General features: G+C 39.0%; 1 protein-coding gene across 6 annotated transcripts in view; it reads left to right on the top strand.

Moving 5' to 3' along the window:
• The window catches only part of pde10a (phosphodiesterase 10A), a 66,143-nt gene that overhangs the window by 40,452 nt on the left and 7,322 nt on the right, over positions 1–18,369 (top strand). For all 6 annotated transcript variants that reach the window (XR_013101387.1, XM_004556061.5, XM_023155250.3 and 3 more), the window contains 11 exons: positions 10,547–10,575; positions 11,561–11,681; positions 12,881–12,930; positions 13,037–13,177; positions 14,086–14,241; positions 15,181–15,231; positions 15,700–15,758; positions 16,002–16,053; positions 16,590–16,732; positions 17,500–17,592; positions 17,839–18,025. Coding sequence is in view for 5 of the 6 variants with exons in the window: in XM_004556061.5 (XP_004556118.2) it covers positions 10,547–10,575; positions 11,561–11,681; positions 12,881–12,930; positions 13,037–13,177; positions 14,086–14,241; positions 15,181–15,231; positions 15,700–15,758; positions 16,002–16,053; positions 16,590–16,732; positions 17,500–17,592; positions 17,839–18,025 (1,082 nt within the window). In the remaining variant the exon portion in view is untranslated. The remainder of the gene's footprint in view (positions 1–10,546; positions 10,576–11,560; positions 11,682–12,880; positions 12,931–13,036; positions 13,178–14,085; positions 14,242–15,180; positions 15,232–15,699; positions 15,759–16,001; positions 16,054–16,589; positions 16,733–17,499; positions 17,593–17,838; positions 18,026–18,369) is intronic.

Genomic DNA, 18,369 nt, shown 5'->3' on the forward strand with positions numbered 1-18,369 from the left:
CATTCTCAAAATCAAAAAGCTGTCAAAACCATAAACTTATGTTCCCTGTTCAGTATCATGTGATTCTATAATAGACTGTGTCTATTTTGCTTTTTTATACGAACCCCCTGACATTGTGTTTGCTATTTTGTATTTGTATATCTGTATTTTGTGCTTTTTCAATAAAAAATAAAAAAATAAAAATAAAAAAACAACATCAGCTGGTTGTAAGCTAACATTATGCCAGCTAATGTTAGGCTTGAATGGCCCATAAATCACAGTTTCCCTCTGATAAACAGTTTCATTACATTCTCGTGTCATTTGAGAGTCCAACAATGTTAGATTCGCTTCAAAGAAAGTTTCACTACCAATGACAGACAGAAGCTAACAGAGGCTAATAGCAGCTAACAGAGGCTAACAGTAGCCGTTACCAACAGAAAACTTCAGAATATCCTCAGCAACTCAACTCAGTGTCTCAGTCATTGTACAGAAGTGAGCTTCACTGGCTCACTGACCTCTCAAAGTTTTACAACGTCCTTCAGAGTACACAGACGTGGATATATTTTGACAGCTGAGATGAAAGGGTTACATTCCCCACAGATGAATAGGAGGCAGAGTTGTTTGTCCTACACCGGCCACTGTCGCTAGGATTATGCACTCGAAGTGAGGGTGTAAAGGTGCCAGTGTACCCTCCTCATTGGTCACTTAAAGCACTGCTGCAATACAGTCACTTCTATGTATGCTTACTGTTAAGGAGCAGGGAGCCGCTGCAGTATTCTCCCAAACGATAGGTGTAGCCACACACAGACAATGCTGCTACATCAGTGCTGACACAGCAAAAGAAGAAGTAAAAGCCAGAAGAAAATACATAACAGAGTGGATTTTTTCTTCATGTACACAATATCTCAACTCAAGCATTTCTTTCTGTATATTGTGTAAATTCATCAGAACAGCGATAAAAACCATTTCATATTTAGGTGTGTTTATTGCAAGGTTCAAAGGAAACTCATGTAGCATTACTTTGCTACATTAGAATAATTTCGATACGCTATTTCTGATCTGTGGTAGTTAGAATACTTCATTCAGCTACTGTTTGTACTACTCTTAAACTGAGTGGGAGGAGACCAGAGTGAAAACGTCAGCAATCAGCTATCTAATTCAGCCACATCTCTCTTTGACTTGATCTTTACATCACATCATGAGTAATATTACTAAGTCCACTTCCTCTGTTAGACCACTGCAAGTAGACGCTTTGGCACCACTCTGAAGCCTCTCTGTAACTTCCTCTCAGTGGCTGTATCCACTCAAATGACAAACACTGTCTAATTTCTGGTTGATCACACAGGATGAATGGGTCACTGTGTTAGATTGATGGCTAAGAGTGTGTATCTGACTTCTAGCTAGTATTTTACACATTTTTCCCCTGTGTGTTAACGAAGTAATGAAGTACTTCCTGTGGTACTGATGAAGGTAAAATAGTTCTCTCTAATGACATATTACTTAACTCATCTTTTATTCGCACTTGTAATAGATGCAATTGATTTTATATTTTTTATGAGTGCAGCAACAGCAGGATTTGTCATCATGTGACCGTCATTGAGATAACCACTGCTTCCTGGAAGCAGTCCCTGCAGCCAGTCTTGTTCTCACTTATCATGTGATGGACAACACTGGATTACATAAATCAGTTGGTCTGCACACGCAAGTGTGTATGTGTCTTTGTGCAGAAGTTGTGTTGCACCCTGCAACTCCGGAAAAAGGATTCACATTTGCACGCTTTCTTTATTGAGTTGAATCTGCTGTGCAGTTATATTACAAATATTTCTTGTCATAATAATCAAATTATAGTCTTTCTGTAATGTGTTTTTTTAATCATTGTTTATTACTTTCTTACTTCATACTGTGTCGTTTATTTATCAAGATGAGGCTTCAACATTCAAAGCTGATTGCTCTCAACAGCGCATTACACTGATGTGCTGCCTTAAAGCCGCCAGAACACAGAAACGCTGTTTCCCAGAATCCTGCTGATGTCATTTGACCATCACACCTCCTTTGACCAGGGTCCCACTGGCAATGTTTACTTCACACGACACGGGACAATTAATAAATCCCAAATTCTCTGCTGCACCCATTCAGAGGCCCCTCGTTACTCATCTGTGCCTTCTGCAATGCACACACACTCACAGACAGACACACAATGTATATCAATGTGTCTGTTTGTCAGACCATGCAAGGCTTTTTAGCTCTGAAACTCCTGCTCATCCATGTAAGGTCTTTTAAACAAGGAAAAGTTGTTCCGTTAAGTCAGTCAGAATTGGATTATGTTTGAACTAGAACAAGAACAGCTGTTTTCATTACTGATTTTTTTTTTAATTAATCATTTAAGTAATCAGTGCAGCATTAGCATTTTGCAAACCTAAACTATGAGGTCATTCATAGAGGAGGATGACATCATCTCTGAATTCACATATCTTGCAGCAAAACTGCAAACCTCAAGAACTCTGAAATAATCTGTGGGCAGGTCCTCAACAGTACGTGTTGCAACTTAGTTTATTACCTACAGAACAGGAAGACCTCAAAATAAGACCGTTGCTCATCCAAACAACCCCAAACTCTGCACTGCACTTCCTCTTTCAACACCAAGTTTCAAGGGCGCTACATTGACAAAAGTTTTGGGCCAAATTTCTTTATCTCAACAATTGGTGTTTTCATTCCCTTTGCCACAGGTGCATTAGATCAAGCACCTAGCCGTGCAGCCTGCCTTTACAAGCATTTGTGAAAGAATGGTTCTTTTTACAGAGCTTTTTGAATTTGAGTGTGGTACTGTAATAAGATGCCACCACCGAAACTAGTCAGTTTGTGAAATTTCTTCCCTTCTAGATAATCCACCATTAACTGTAAGTGGTGTTATTTTAAAGAGGAAGCGTTTAGTAACCACAACAACTCAACCACCAAGTGTCCGGCCGTGTAAAGTTGCTGAGTGGGTGGCACCAAGTGCTGAGTCGCAGAGAGGGTAAAAGCCACAAACGCTCAGCTGATTGCTGATTTCCAAACCTCCTCTGGCATTAACATCAGCACCAAAACTGCATCAAAGGAGCATCATGGCATGGGTGTCCATTTAGGTTTAGGAAAAGATTTAGGGTTTTGTTTGTTTGTTTTTTACCTTATCCGAATAATAAGTTATCAGAGTTTTACAAGGATAAATTGACTACTTGAGTAATTGAAGTAACATGTCCCTGTCAGGCTAGGTTCCCTGCTTGATCAATAATCCTGTATAGTTTTTATTTTACTAATATAAGTATATAGACATTTTTTTCTTATATTCTTAACTGTATATGTGTAACAATTTAAATTTATACTTTTATTTTATACTTTAAATTTATTTATTCGTATTATATTGGTTCGATGGAAAATACAGGGTGGGCCATTTATATGGACACACCGTAATAAAATGGGAATGGTTGGTGATATTAAAGTCCTGTTTGTGGCACATTAGTATATGTGAGGCGGCAAACTCCTCAAGATGGGTGGTGACCATGGTGGCCATTTAGAAGTCGGCCATCTTGGATACTACTTTTGTTTTTTCAATAGGAAGAGGGCCATGTGACACATCAAACTTATTGGTAATGTCACAAGAAAAACAATGGTGTGCTTGGTTTCAACGTAACTTTATTCTTTCATGAGTTATTTACAAGTTTCTGACCACTTATAAAATGTGTTCAATGTGCTGCCCATTGTGTTGGATTGTCAATGCAACCCTCTTCTCCCACTCTTCACACACTGATAGCAACACCGCAGGAGAAATGCCAGCACAGGCATCCAGTATCCGTAGTTTCAGGTGCTGCACATCTCGTATCTTCACACCATAGACAATTGCCTTCAGATGACCCCAAAGATAAAAGTCTAAGGGGGTCAGATCGGGAGACCTTGGGGGCCATTCAACAGGCCCACGACGACCAATCCACTTTCCAGGAAACTGTTCATCTAGGAATGCTCGGACCTGGCACCCATAATGTGGTGGTGCACCATCTTGCTGGAAAAACTCAGGGAACGTGCCAGCTTCAGTGCATAAAGAGGGAAACACATCATTATGTAGCAATTTCAAATATCCAGTGGCCTTGAGGTTTCCATTGATGAAGAATGGACCCACTATCGTTGTACCCCATATACCACACCAAACCATCACTTTTGTTGTTCCAACAGTCTTGGAGGGATCCATCCAATGTGGGTTCGTGTCAGACCAATAGCGGTGGTTTTGTTTGTTAACTTCACCATTCACATAAAAGGTTACCTCATCACTGAACAAAATCTTCTGCGTGAACTGAGGGTCTGTGGTGGGGCGTGGTCTGCGGTGCAGGTGCGTCCGCACAGCACCGCAGACCACGCCCTACCACAGGGTCCTGTTCCAATTTTTGTTTTGCCCATTCTGCAAATTCTGTGCGCCGATCTGGGTCATCCTCGTTGAGATGCTGCAGTAGCTGGAGTTTGTAAGGGTGCCATTTGTGAGTAGCTAATATCCGCCGAAGGGATGTTCGACTGACCACTCTCCAGTGACATGCGGCGAGTGCTACGCTGTGGGCTCTTGCTGAATGAAGCTAGGACAGCCACTGATGTTTCTTCGTTAGTGACAGTTTTCTTGCATCCACATTTTGGCAAATCCAACACTGAACCAGTTTCACAAAACTTAGCAAGCAGTTTGCTAACTGTAGCATGGGAGATGGGTGGTCTCGTAGGGTGTCTTGCGTTGAAATCTGCTGCAATGACCCGGTTACTACGTTGACCAGATATCAACACAATTTCGATTCACTCCTCACGTGTTAACCTCTTCGACATGTCAATGGCTGTGAACAAAGAGAAACTTGTAAATAACTCATGAAAGAGTAAAGTTATGTTGAAACCAAGCACACCATTGTTTTTCTTGTGACATTACCAATAAGTGTGATGTGTCACATGGCCCCCTTCCTTTTGAAAAAACAAAAGTTGTATCCAAGGTGGCCGACTTCTAAATGGCCACCATGGTCACCACCCATCTTGAGGAGTTTGCCCCCTCACATATACTAATGTGCCACAAACAGGACTTTAATATCACCAACCATTCCCATTTTATTACTGTTTGTCCATATAAATGGCCCACCCTGTAAATACCCAGAAATTCAGTTCTGCCGTGCAAAAACTGGTGTATGTTCTGAATAGCTACAATAAAGTAGACATCCTCTTCTATTCTACTGGAGAAGCATGTGGAAAAGGGAGTCTCTATCCTTACTGGCCTGGTCTCCAGCGGCAAGAGAGTTAGGCCAAGTTAAGCAGCTGATACTGTTTCTCAGATGTGTTTAGAGGCCAGGCACAAGCAGACAAAGATGTGCTTGTGTAGCAGTACCTCATACCCCACCACTGTGATAAGAGAGCAAGCTCACCTGCAGGGCTTTCCAGGGAGGGGAGGTGGATGCCCCTCACCTCTCCCTACGCAGCGCTCATGAGACACTTTGAGTTTCAAATGGTAAAAAACATTTGGTAAACATAAGTAGACGTTTTAATTAACATGCTGGCTCTTTTAAAGCCTTTTGCCAGAAATGTAGAGCAGGTTAATGAAAAGTAAAAGAAAGAAGGAGGACTCGCTTGTTGCTTGTTGGTAAATAGAGAGCATGGCACTGAAAAAGAAGAAGAAGAAGACTGCTTTTTTTGGCAGCTCCAAATCCTCCATGCAGCAGGTCGATGCAGGACAACCACTAGGTCGACACATATTGACCGCTGAGTCACTGCTAGCTGACCGTCCTGTGGGAGACTGTGTATCTGTAGTGGTGGATCAATAAAGAGCCCATAAAGTATCGTACGCATTAGACCTGTCTGACTGAGACATTTTTCTTGTGCAAGACCTTCGCCCAGGGCTACTGATATCTTCTAGATGCTTCTTCATATCTATCTATCTATCTATCTATCTATCTATCTATCTATCTATCTATCTATCTATCTATCTATCTATCTATCTATCTATCTATCTATCTATCTATCTATCTATCTATCTATCTATCTATCTATCTATCTATCTATCTATCTATCTATCTATCTATCTATCCTATTCTATTTTCCTTGCTGTCATCACATAGTTGTTCTATCAGAGTCACTCCCACTGTTTTGTTTACAGTGCTTTCAGCAGTGTTTGCAAGAGTACGACTGTGGACAATAAATTGTATCGGGACATAGGGCGACACAGTGTAATGAAATAGTCAAATAGTCAGCCTTACCCACTCAGCAGTGGTTTCCAAACAAAACTAGTACATACTGTATTTACTGTACCTGATGAACCAAAGCTACTGTGCAGCAGGTTTTGGGGGGGGGGGTTTAAATGGTGTGATGAAGTTTCTAAAAGAAGTCAGTTCAGCCTCTGCAGCGTTCAGGAGTTGCTCGACAGTTGTGTTTAGTGTTCACTGTCGACTGTGCTGGCAGTATATTTTCTAAGAACATGTCAGCACTCTCCTGGTGTGTTTACTGAAATCACAGCAGGTTCCTGAAAATAAGGGAAGGTATTAACAGGCGGCTGGTTTTTGTCCCAGCGTTGATGGCTGGCCCGATGATAAAAATCACAGTTACACACGCGCAAACACGACTAAAGCGAATGTCTACCCCAGGGATAGCTCTGTTATAATCCCATGACACATGTGTGATGAAACAAAGATCTTATATCTGTAACATTTCAGTTTAGTCTTTTGTTTTTGGTGCTGGTGGTCATGCAGAACAAAGCAGCATATGTCTTCTCATACACACACACAAAAAGCCAAAGAGCTAAGCTAGGAGGTAAGACAAGATATTTTCTGGTTTCTAGGAAAGACAGTTATGTGAGAGCCATGCTGGACCTGCACCTGCACCTGCTGAATGTGTGCATGACCCTGCATGCAAACTTTAAAAGAAGCTGCTGGAACTGTTCCAGCTGGGCAAAACTGGTTCAGCGCAACAGATTTAAAGGGCTTTTGTAACTCTATAGTTTCCAGGCATAGAACGGTTCTACTTTTCACCTCAACAGTTTATCCCACAACTACAACTTATTCCTGTTCATTTTTAGCTCCTTAGACATTTTGTGGTGTGCAGACACACAGGGTTCAGAGTTCTGCTAATAAAATGCTAACTGAGATTTTGTGTCTGTACAGTAACTAGACCTGTAATGAACATTGTCTGGTCACAGTTTTACTTTTTTAGGAGGGACATTTAGGATGTGTTCCTGTGAAGCTGACAGAATGACTTATATTTTTATGTAGAAGAACCTGGTCAATTAGTTTTGTTGGTTTAAGAAGTATTTTTGTTTGTTTGTTGTAAATACCATTATAAAATCTTCCCATCAGTGTAATATTTTCCTGATATGACTTTTTTTTCTGGTTCATTCTTATGTTTTTGGCATTGCTGGATAAGTGGCGCAACTGACTTTATGGGGATCCTCCACCAAGGCCAATGCTCTGCGTTTCTATTTTGAATAAAGCGATCTAAATATGCAATATGCATTTTGTTTTGGTTTTTTTATACTCTTACTGACAGACAGACAGACAAAGAGATAAATATCACTGAGCACATAAATCCACCGCAGTGGGAGCAGGATAAAATAATCCACGCGTCTCCTGGAGCAGCATCACCCGTCAAACAGAGCCTTTTCTAAAGTGCCGTTTCCCACGCCTCACCACCCTCTAGTGAACCTTGTTGCCGTGGGTGAGGAGAGAGAGGTGATGCAAGGGGCAGCACTGTGAGGGGGGTCACGGAGAAAGAAAAAGCTGCTGCTCATGTGCTGAACAAACGACAAGGCGAAAAATGACATAAGTTACGAGCCAAATAGCAGTGAGAATTGCAATTTCCTGAGTTGTATTTGCATAGATGGGTTTTTTCTTTGTTTGTTTTTTGTAATTAATTTAGGTTTATTTACACAGCCCTCTTTCTCAAGCATCTTTAATTACGTTAGAATTTTTGCATACCACACAGATCCTGTCCCACACTGAATCATATTGCATGCAATTCAAATGATTCTAATCATTTTCATTGGTTTAGAGAGCCTTGGTGCCCTTCAGATAAGATTTTAAAGAGTGACACTGTTTTTTGTGCGGTGACCCGTCTCTCTATGAGGGAAGTGGAATCAAAGTCAGAAAGAAAACTGTCACGCATCAGTGTTTGTGTTAATATGGCTGCTCTGAACTGCTGTAAAAAATGTAGACCACTTTTTAAACCAGTAATACTGTCATAGCTGCCCTTTAAAGGGATTAGTGTCTGATTATTTTAGGCCTCAACAAGTCATTTTTAAAAAAGATAATTTTTTTCAGTGGGGCTTGAAGTCTTTTTCAAGTGCAACTTTCTGTCGTCTGATTGACGTCAGCGGCCAGCGGTTCACTCTAAAATAGGTCTCATGGCTAAGTTAGGAAACTCATAGCATACTGCAGGAATGTTTAAAACAACAAACAATGTAGACGGCTGCAATTCCTTTCTTCACATGTTCAAAGAGGCTCGTTTCAAAGGATGGCCAGCTCGAGTCAGCACTTCAGTGGATGTTTCTAAAATTTGCCCAGCTCTTTGCGTGGTTTTGATCACATGAAAAGTTATCAAAGAGATCTCAGCGGTTTATGTTCTCGTGTGCTGTTGACCCACGTGTACCGAAGAATCACTTGAGCTGTGTGAATGGTTTTATTTTCAGCCCAAGTAGCACTCCCAGACACACTCCCAGATTATGAGTCCAGAAACTGTTATGATTGGCTGAAGCTTTCATAATTATCACATACTTCAGTGTCTACATCCAAAGACAATAGTCATATGTCTCCCCAGCAGCCGTAAATTACACAAGGAATCTGCACTTGAAGCCGCAAAGTTTTGGACTCGTCAACTTAAATGAATATCTCTCTTAATTTTGTTTTTAAAGGAACACCATTTAAATAAATACTTCCCTGCATTAAGTAGATAAAATATTCATCCATTACTTATAGATAATGAGTATTGATGCTTTAAATACGCCATCGTTCGTATTTGTTCACCTGACGACTATTCTGAGGACAGCATATGGTTTTTCTTATTTGCTGCTCGTGATGTTGGCCTGTCGTGATCCATCAGTCCACAGCTGAGTATCCATCCATGCAGTGTTTAAACAGCCAGGGAAGATTTATGACTCTCTGACTCTTGATTTTCAAGGTTTTAATATAAAAAAACAATGACTGCCTTCACATTACTCAGACTTTGTAACAATTAAAAGCATTTTGAAGTTCCTCTTACAGAAGTAGCATCATCTGACTTAATCCGTGGCTCTTCTTCACAGCATGTCTTTGTCCTGTCTTCCTCCCCTCACTCTCAACCATTCGCGGCAGATGGCCGCCTGGTTCTGCCAGGGATTTCTTCCTGTTAATAGTTTTTCCTTCCCACTATCACCAAAGCGCTTGCTCATAGGGGGTCATTCAATTGTTGGGGTTTTCCCTGATTTCTCTGTATGATTGTAGGGTCTTTACTTTACAATATATAAAGTGATTTTACTTGATATTGGATTGATACCAAAATTTTCAGTATCACAATGTAACAACAGCAAATGTACAAGAGTCCTTTAATGTTTTAGGACCTTTGGATTTTATGAGCAAAGCTTGAATTTCTGTAGCGATTCTTCCTTAGGCTGAGATTTGGCAGGTTTATCAGCGATCATGTTGTTGCTGTGTGAATAATCACAACACAAGGGTCAAGTGTGTGGAGGCCGCTGCCTGCTGAATGCATTGCCTGGGCATTCCCTAACAGAAAAGGTGGTGATGCTGGTTAAAGTGTTGTAATTTTGTATTTTCTAATTGGTTTTTCATTTTTCATCTTATCCTGGGCATTTATGCTGACAAACTTTACCAAACTGACAAGACTAAAACTAAGGACATTAGTTTAATTAATTTTGGTTAGTTTTTTTTCTTCTTCTTCTTTTTTTTTTTAACAAAAGTCTATTTTTATTTTCATTTTGTTTTCTTTTGTTTAACTGAAACGCTTCACCACATGCTTCATCACCAACTGCTTCCTGCTTTTGATTAATTTGTTCTTACATTGTTTTTATTGTTTTACATTGCTGTTTTATTTACTGTTACATTGTTTTATATTTCAATTTCTTGTGTTGTAAAGCGCTTTGTGATTTTTTTTTATCTGTGAAATAGGTCATTACTTACTTACCTACTTACATCTGCATTTAGCTATTTTCTTTTTACATTTTTCAGTTTTGTTTTATTTAATCATTAGAAGCAAATTGTTTTAGTTAATGTGGATTTTAATAAACTAAAACTAAACTAATAAACTTAAAAATAATTTGCAAAAGTTTTCACAGAATGTGATTATTCATGTCTTAGTTAGTGGCCAGATCTTAATCTACTTTCGATTCATCCCTAAAAGGGAGTTTTTCCTTCCCGCTGTCACCAGGTACTCGCTCATAGGGGGTCCTGTGATTGTTGAGGTTTTCTGTCTATCGTAGGGTCTTTACCTTGTAATATAAAACTGCTTGAGGCAGCTGTTGTTGTTGCTATGTAAATATAGAATTGAACTGAAATTCATGTCATTTATTTTAAACTTTATTTTTAACTTTCTCTCTTTACAGATGACACATCCTCTAAAGAAGTCAGCAGGGTAGGTGTTTACTTTATTTATCATCTTATTTTATATATTACATTCTGTATATTATAACATAATATTGTCCTTCAGTAACTGTAAAAATGGCTTGATGCTATTTAAGAACTGCACACACTGAAACAGTTGTGTTTGTCCTTGTCCTTACTTTATTTAGTCTAGTGCCTTTGTATGACTTTGTCAAAGGGATAACATCAATATAAAGAATAAGAAAACATATGGTTGGACCATAAACGCATCATGTGTGTCACAGTTGTTGGGAAAGTTAGAAAGGTTCAATGGCTATTGTTACACATACTGCATGTTCACACCTTTGTCATTCACACCATCAGAAGACCGGGTGTCAGCACCCACAGCGAGGCCATGACGCTGAGGAGAAGGAACTAACACATGCACACACAGGGAAAAAAAGGGGGAAAAAATTAGGTCCACTTGGCCCCTCAGTGCGTCACCCATACGTCTGTGCAAACAGGATGTGGGAGGATAGAAGGCGTCCCATGGGGAAGGGTTTCTAGTACGCCACTCTCCTTGCCGTCCTGTCCTCACACTCACGGCAGGAGCAGAACTAGACCGCTCTCTTGCCCCGTACTAGCCAGGAGGTTTGCCTCTTACATAACCGCAGTTTTAAGCTGAGGCTGACCAGCACAGCTTGCCAGAGCTCTAATCAGAACTGTGGGGATCTGGTGGCCTCCTTGCAAAACTGCAGGGGGATCCCTGAGCTAGAGTCTAAGGGTGGGGCGGGGAGTAATGTTATGATGAATGGCTTTGTCTTTGTGAATGGCATTAATCCCCTTTCACTGAGAAACAGAAAAAAAAAGTCATTTGACCTGGAGTAATCTGCAGTAACATTAGACTGAATGCAGTAGAGAATGAAGGTTGTTGTCAGGTTTTTCTGCCACGTTGCACTTGCTGAATTTTGATATTCAATCTCAGTGTTTGTGCAAGACTGCACAGATCCAATTTCTTTGTGTCTTGTGTCCAACAGTACCAGGACACAAATGTGCAGGGTGTGGTGTACGAACTCAACAGCTACATAGAGCAGCGCCTGGACACTGGAGGAGACAATAAACTCCTGCTCTATGAGTTGTGCAACATCATCAAAACAGGTAAAAGTAAACATCAACCAAAAGTGGATTTTTGTAAAACCTCTCGCGATGAGCACGGCTTCAGATACTCTGGGTGTCATTTCAGCACCGTAATAGTGGAGGAGCAGGATAAGCTCAGATGCAGCAGGAAGTTTTGTCCGTTTAAAATCAAATTTGGTGCACATGTACTTTTCTAACACCCACTTTAGTAAACCCCACCCACATGCTGATCCAATAAACAAAAGTAAGGATAAGAATTACTTGCAAATTAGCAAAGCAAACCAAATCATGTTTGTCACTTACAGGCCAATAAACCAGAAAATTGAGTTATGTAAAAGGTTAAAAACAATCACTCTTTTTTATTTTATTGATTCAGTTCATAAAGTATTGATGGATTATTTGTTCCTGTTTCATATTATGACTCCATCTTAATGACTGGGAGAATTTCATAAGCAGTGATTCAAAGTTATACTTTTATAATGAATCTGAGTATAAAGGTTCACTTTATCCAAACCTCATTTCTCATTAACTGCTTGATCACTTGTGCACTGACTGCACCACCAGGCTCTCTGACTCCACATTGTATGATAACATGACCTATATATCTGTGTGAAGTAGGACTGGAAAGGAGAACTGGGAATGAGATGCACTGGATGGCAGTCAAAGCTGTCGGTCAGAGTACCCTTGTAGTTATCTAGGACATTGTTAATAGATTGGTATTAGATTATAACGGGGGGGGGGGTGTCTCTCTGTTGTCTTTATTTTTCTCGCTGATATCTGCCATTTATTTTATTTTATTTCATTTTTAAAATTTTATTTCAGGTAGTCAGATAGGGTTCAGGCAGAAGCACCAACTAATACAGTATTTAGTCAACAAAGAAAGCAGTATTTCATAATTATGAATAATTTCAGGTAGGTAAGGTAGGAGTTTTTAAAGCAAATATTTAAACTTAAAAAGATAAGATAACATAGCCTTTATTAGAGGTATTACAGCAGTAGGAATATATAATACTCCAGTAACAGAATAACGATAGATAGATAGATAGATAGATAGATAGATAGATAGATAGATAGATAGATAGATAGATAGATAGATAGATAGATAGATAGATAGATTGATTGATTGATTGATTGATTACACACACATTCGCAGCATTTGGCCAGATTGTATTTTAGTCACTTGCTCTGCACATCTGTGTCTCATTTTTTTTTTCCTGCAGCAACTAAAGCTGATGGATTTGCACTTTACTTCTTGGGAGAATGCAACAATGTGAGTTCTGACTTCTTCAGTTTTTTTACTGATGCATCTCTGTGTATATGTTCCTTTTTTCTCCAGTTGTGCTTCACTTCCTGTTCTTGTCTGTTCTTCTCAACAGAGTTTATGTTTATTCACTCCAACGGCGGCCAAGGATGGGCCTCCATCCCTCATCCCCTCTGGCCCCATCGCATTTGGGACAACCATTGCCGCTCATGTTGCCAAGACTCGCAAAACACTGCTAGTAGAGGACGTCATGGGGGTATGTGTGGCTGTCATCCATCAACAGTGTAACATTTCAGTGCATCTAGTGTTTGACTACTTTATGTAGCTATAAACATATAATGAAATAATTCTTTCTTATTGGTCTCATTGGGTTAATGTGCTCAACACTGTCAAACTAAAGATATTAAAAAATAATCATAATAGGAGTAAATATATGAAACAAAAGGTAAATTAGTCAATACTAATTAATGAATTAATATTTTGTTAAGTGATCAAATATATTAAATTTATTGTAGGCATTCTTTAAGTAATTATTATGATTTATTTGGATGTTGCTGTTGTGTGAATGTACTTTTGCATTAATTCTCCTTTTTTAATATGTTTAATTAGTCTAGCGCAATTTTTGCAAATGTTTCTTTTGTGTTGCCTCAGTTTATTTTCCCTCATTTGTCGTCATTTTCTTTTCTCATTTCCTTCAATATTTCTGCTTCATTAGGCAAATGATGAGTATTTATGTATTGGGCCATTTAGTTTGTTATCCAGTTATGCTTTTGCCAGTATTTTCATTTAGTTACACATAATAAATTATCCCTCTTTTGATTTACACTTCACACTTTGAACGGGAGCAGATTTCAAAGGAGGTATAAGAAGAAGCTTCAGAATTCAGGGAAATATCAGCACAGGCACACTGTAGTGGAAACTCTTCAAGTTTAAAAGTCAAAACAAATCAGGTTCAGCTTTAAAGAAGCCTTAACTTTATTATAAGGTGTGTGTGTGTGTCTCTGTGAGTGTGTGAAATTCTTAAGAAAACAAGCGCATGAGACACATGTGGCGTACTTTTCATAGCAACAGATTTAGAAACAGGAGTTTCTTTGTAATCTTCATCAGTTAATACGCCCTGTGCAGTTCAGGTGATAATGTTCTTCGCTGGTCTTTGTGTTGCAGGACGAGAGATTCCCCGACGGCACAGGGCAGGACTCAGGGATCCATGTTCACTCTGTCCTGTGCCTCCCCATCATCACTGCCATCGGGGACCTCATTGCCATCGTGGAGCTTCACCGGCACTGGGGCAAGGAGCCCTTCAACCTCAGCCACCAGGAGGTCAGTCTGACCCAGACAAAACACACCAAGAGTGGGAGGCTGAAGCAAGGCTCACAGAACTACAGTTAGCCTGGTATTACCCTTAATCTGGATCTGTTTGAGATCTCTGTTAGCTTTGTGGGCTTCATTTTTATTGTCAAAAATATATAAAGGGGTATATTTGTCTCCAGATGAAAGTCTTTCTGTGAACAACAGTGCATTGAGCTGGAAAATGGCTTTACATATAGAGAATGTTGAAGCAGGTGTAGGCAGGGTGTATAAGCTTTAAAGATCAAATTTAAAATGCAGAGCATTTAAAATGCTCTTTTCACTTCTGGTCATCGTGTAGATATAATCGATATGTGAACAGCTTGTAAAAGTCAGCATAGTTTAAACCTGCATCAGTTTGTTTTTATCTACTTTAAAGGGGCTCAACAGGTAGCTATTTGCTTATTACACATTAATAACGCTCTTTTTTTGGCATTTTTAAATTTTTAATTGTTTTATTGTGTTTAGTGGTTTGCCATATTGAATTAATGTACAGTGTAAACTACTGCAAAACACTGAAGGTGCAAGTCAAAACCTCATAATAATGAGCTGAACGCTGTTATTTTTAGGAGTTGTTGTCCTCTTTTTAATCACATGTGGACAGTGAAGGTCTTTTCCGTAACTTGTCTTGCAGCTTTTATTTTTCATTTCATTGCTTAAATGCAAATATACAATAGAGATGCAGCAGGTTTGAGCCTGAGTTCCCAGAGTTGCGCTGAGTTTGTGGGGTAACTAGCTCTTCTGTGATTATGAGACTGCCTGATGTGCAGAACAGATAATTACGTTGAGATTGTGTCGTAGTGAGAAAATGTGATAAGCACAGATTAAACCTGCACGGTGTGACTTAATGTGTAAATTGCAATAGTATTTGTACTGCAGTTCTTTGGAGCTAAGCCTTGCTTTCTTTTCCAGGTTGCTACAGCTAATTTAGCATGGGCATCAGTTGCTATTCATCAAGTGCAGGTGAGCAAACCTCTGGAGAAGCAGAACTGAAAACTGAGTGTGTAACAGATACAGTATACAGTAACTCACTGAAGACTTGTCAGGGGAAAAGGCGAATCCTACCTGCTCCACTTATTACTGTATGTTCTCGAATGATTTTGTTTGTTCTGGTTCTGCACCTGTGTTTTTAATGGTTAAATCCACTGTGTACAAGAACTGAGTTGTCACCGACACCAGTCCAATCAACTGAGCCGTAGTTTCAACAAATAGCTCCCCAGGGACGTCATTATGCCCCAGTCCTGTTTTTATATGAACAGATAGCATAACACCTCAGAGAAGCAGCGTCCCACTGCAGCTCTGGCCACAATGGACCTCTGAGCCTGTGTGAGCAGTGCAGCCCTGCACTCCTGGGTTAGCTGCTCTCTATTCTCTGGGAAATTTTTGATACGTTTGTGTACTCACTCGTGACGTCTTTTTCCTTGTTGCTAGGTGTGCAGAGGCCTCGCCAAACAGACTGAGCTCAACGACTTCCTACTAGACGTATCAAAGTAAGAGCTGCTCCTGTTACAGTTTCCCTAACACCAAATAACTGATGCACAAAGTGAATATTGTTTGGTCTAATAAGTATCTTGTCCTCACAGCACGGCTGTGATAACATAAAACTTGTAGCCCACACGATAAAAGAGATTACTACATTTTAGGCAACCTAGCTTTCATGTCTTGAATGTGAACGTCATCAGAGCTTCCCATTTGTCAAACATCTCAATGCGCCATTTCTTCTTTTCGCACAGAACATACTTTGATAACATTGTGGCAATAGATTCTCTACTTGAACATATTATGGTGAGTGTGATTTCTGCAAGTACGTGTTCATTCACATTGTCCTCAAGGCTACACATCCTGGGAGTGTGTGTTAAATCATGTCTGTTAAAAAGACTAGCAATGCCGCAGTAACACAGATTCACTCCTATTACTTTCTAAAAATAATAGCGTGCTCATAATGATTATTCTTAACTAATTAAGTGGTTACATTAGTTTTAGATACATAGTAATCAATACGGTACTTTGTACATCTAAAACAGGCAAGTGTAAAATGTGGTTTTCCTGCTTCTTTTACTAAAACCTGCTTCTTTTTTTGTATGTTTTTGGTTGCCTTGTGACTGTGGTCTTAACTCAAGTCATCTGGTTCGAGCACTAAAATAAGAGGGGATGACTTGTAGTTTTTGCTTTTTTATAATTCTCCTCATTTAACTGTTCAGTCCCGAATCACTTAAACCAGCAGTGTTTTATCTGCTTTGATAGATGTAACTCCCAAGTTCTTGTCAGTCCCCAGTGTTGTTAATAAGATTCTGTCCCTGATGTTTTTGTTTTTTTTACAGATATATGCAAAAAACCTGGTGAATGCAGACAGGTGTGCACTCTTCCAGGTAGATCACAATAACAAAGAACTATACTCTGACCTGTTCGACATTGGGGAAGAGAAAGAAGGCAAACCTGTCTTTAGGAAAACCAAAGAAATTAGGTATGTACACTTTTTCTTTTTTTCTTTTTTTGCTTTAATGTGCTCAGTGTGATGATTTTATTATTTTTAGACATGACTCACTTTTTGATCCTATGTTCAGAGTGCACCGTTTAAAATATTCTACTGGCCTCCTGTGACAAAATCTGCTAAAGTAATAAAAAGTATATGCAGTAGAAAAATAGCAATGGCATAGTAGAGTATTATTTTGCAGCATCTAAGCTGCTAAATTGAAAAAAAAAAATAAAGAAGAAACATTAATTACATAAATGAGTTTATATTCTGTTAAAAGCAGAATTGTTTGAATTTTCATCTTTAAGTTTTAAACTTCATAAACCTATATTTATTCATATAGCTTATTTTTTCATTTGTATGTTTACATGCATATATTTGTTTGCATTTTTTTTTCCAATTTATTTTTTTCATTTTTAAATAACATTTTTATATCTGTATCTTTTTACAATTCATAATACTTGTCTTATTTAAATTTTCATTTATTTTAACATTTATTTTAATAAATAAAACAGTAAATAGGAAAAGAAATTAGTAAATAAATACACAGTGAAATCACATAAAAAAAATGAAAGCTATTTTAATTATTTTTGGCATGTTCAGTAACACATTGTGTATCACTGCCACAGATTTTTTGTTGTTCTCAAATCTGCAATGGTTTACAATTTGGACTGCAAATGTCCTAAATTAATTTCCGTATTGGTGATTTATTACTGAGTTTAAATGCAGATTATCTCTCTCCTTGTTTTTGTGTGTAGGTTTTCTATAGACAAGGGAATAGCTGGCCAAGTGGCTCGGACAGGGGAAGTCTTAAATATCCCAGATGCCTATGCAGACCCACGGTTCAACAGGTAAAACAGGCTCTAAGCCATTTTTACTTACTTTTACATTAAATAAATATCTTAAATAATGCTACTGAAGAGTTCTGCTTCAGTTACTTTTGCTTATTCAGTTGTATGCATAACACCGGCGCTAAGATACTACTACTTTTAATGGAGCCTTTCAGTATGCAAAAGCAGTTAAAACACAAACATGCTACAATGTATGAGTCACAAGATAAGCTGACAAAATCAACATAACTATGTCTTTTTGAACAGAGAGGTGGACTTGAAAACTGGCTACACCACGCGGAACATTCTGTGCATGCCCATTGTGAGCAGGGGGACCGTTATAGGTGTGGTGCAGATGGTGAACAAGTTAAGCGGAAGTGCCTTCACTAAAACAGATGAGAACAACTTTAAGATGTTTGCTGTCTTTTGTGCTCTGGCCTTACACTGTGCAAATGTGAGTACACCAAATTAGTCTTACACTTCTTAAAAGACTAACTAGTGTTGTCTAACTGCAAATGCATACCCCACTGACTTGATATCTTCCTGCACACACTTTTCAATCTACATACATTATAAGAACATTGTATATATGGCGTACCTCCAGGCCACAAGTGCTCAATTTTAACCATCTTATTTTGACATAACTCCAACTTTGACGTGGCGGCTTCATCGGCAACCAAAAATCACAGTCAAACGAATAAAGTGCAGTTTCTATTTAAAGTGTGCAGTGCTGTAAAAATGCATAATCACCGGGTGATTATCCCTTACATGTAACACAAACATTTCATGAATCATGCT

Source organism: Maylandia zebra, linkage group LG13, assembly GCF_041146795.1.
Source record: "Maylandia zebra isolate NMK-2024a linkage group LG13, Mzebra_GT3a, whole genome shotgun sequence".
Lineage (NCBI taxonomy): Eukaryota > Metazoa > Chordata > Actinopteri > Cichliformes > Cichlidae > Maylandia > Maylandia zebra.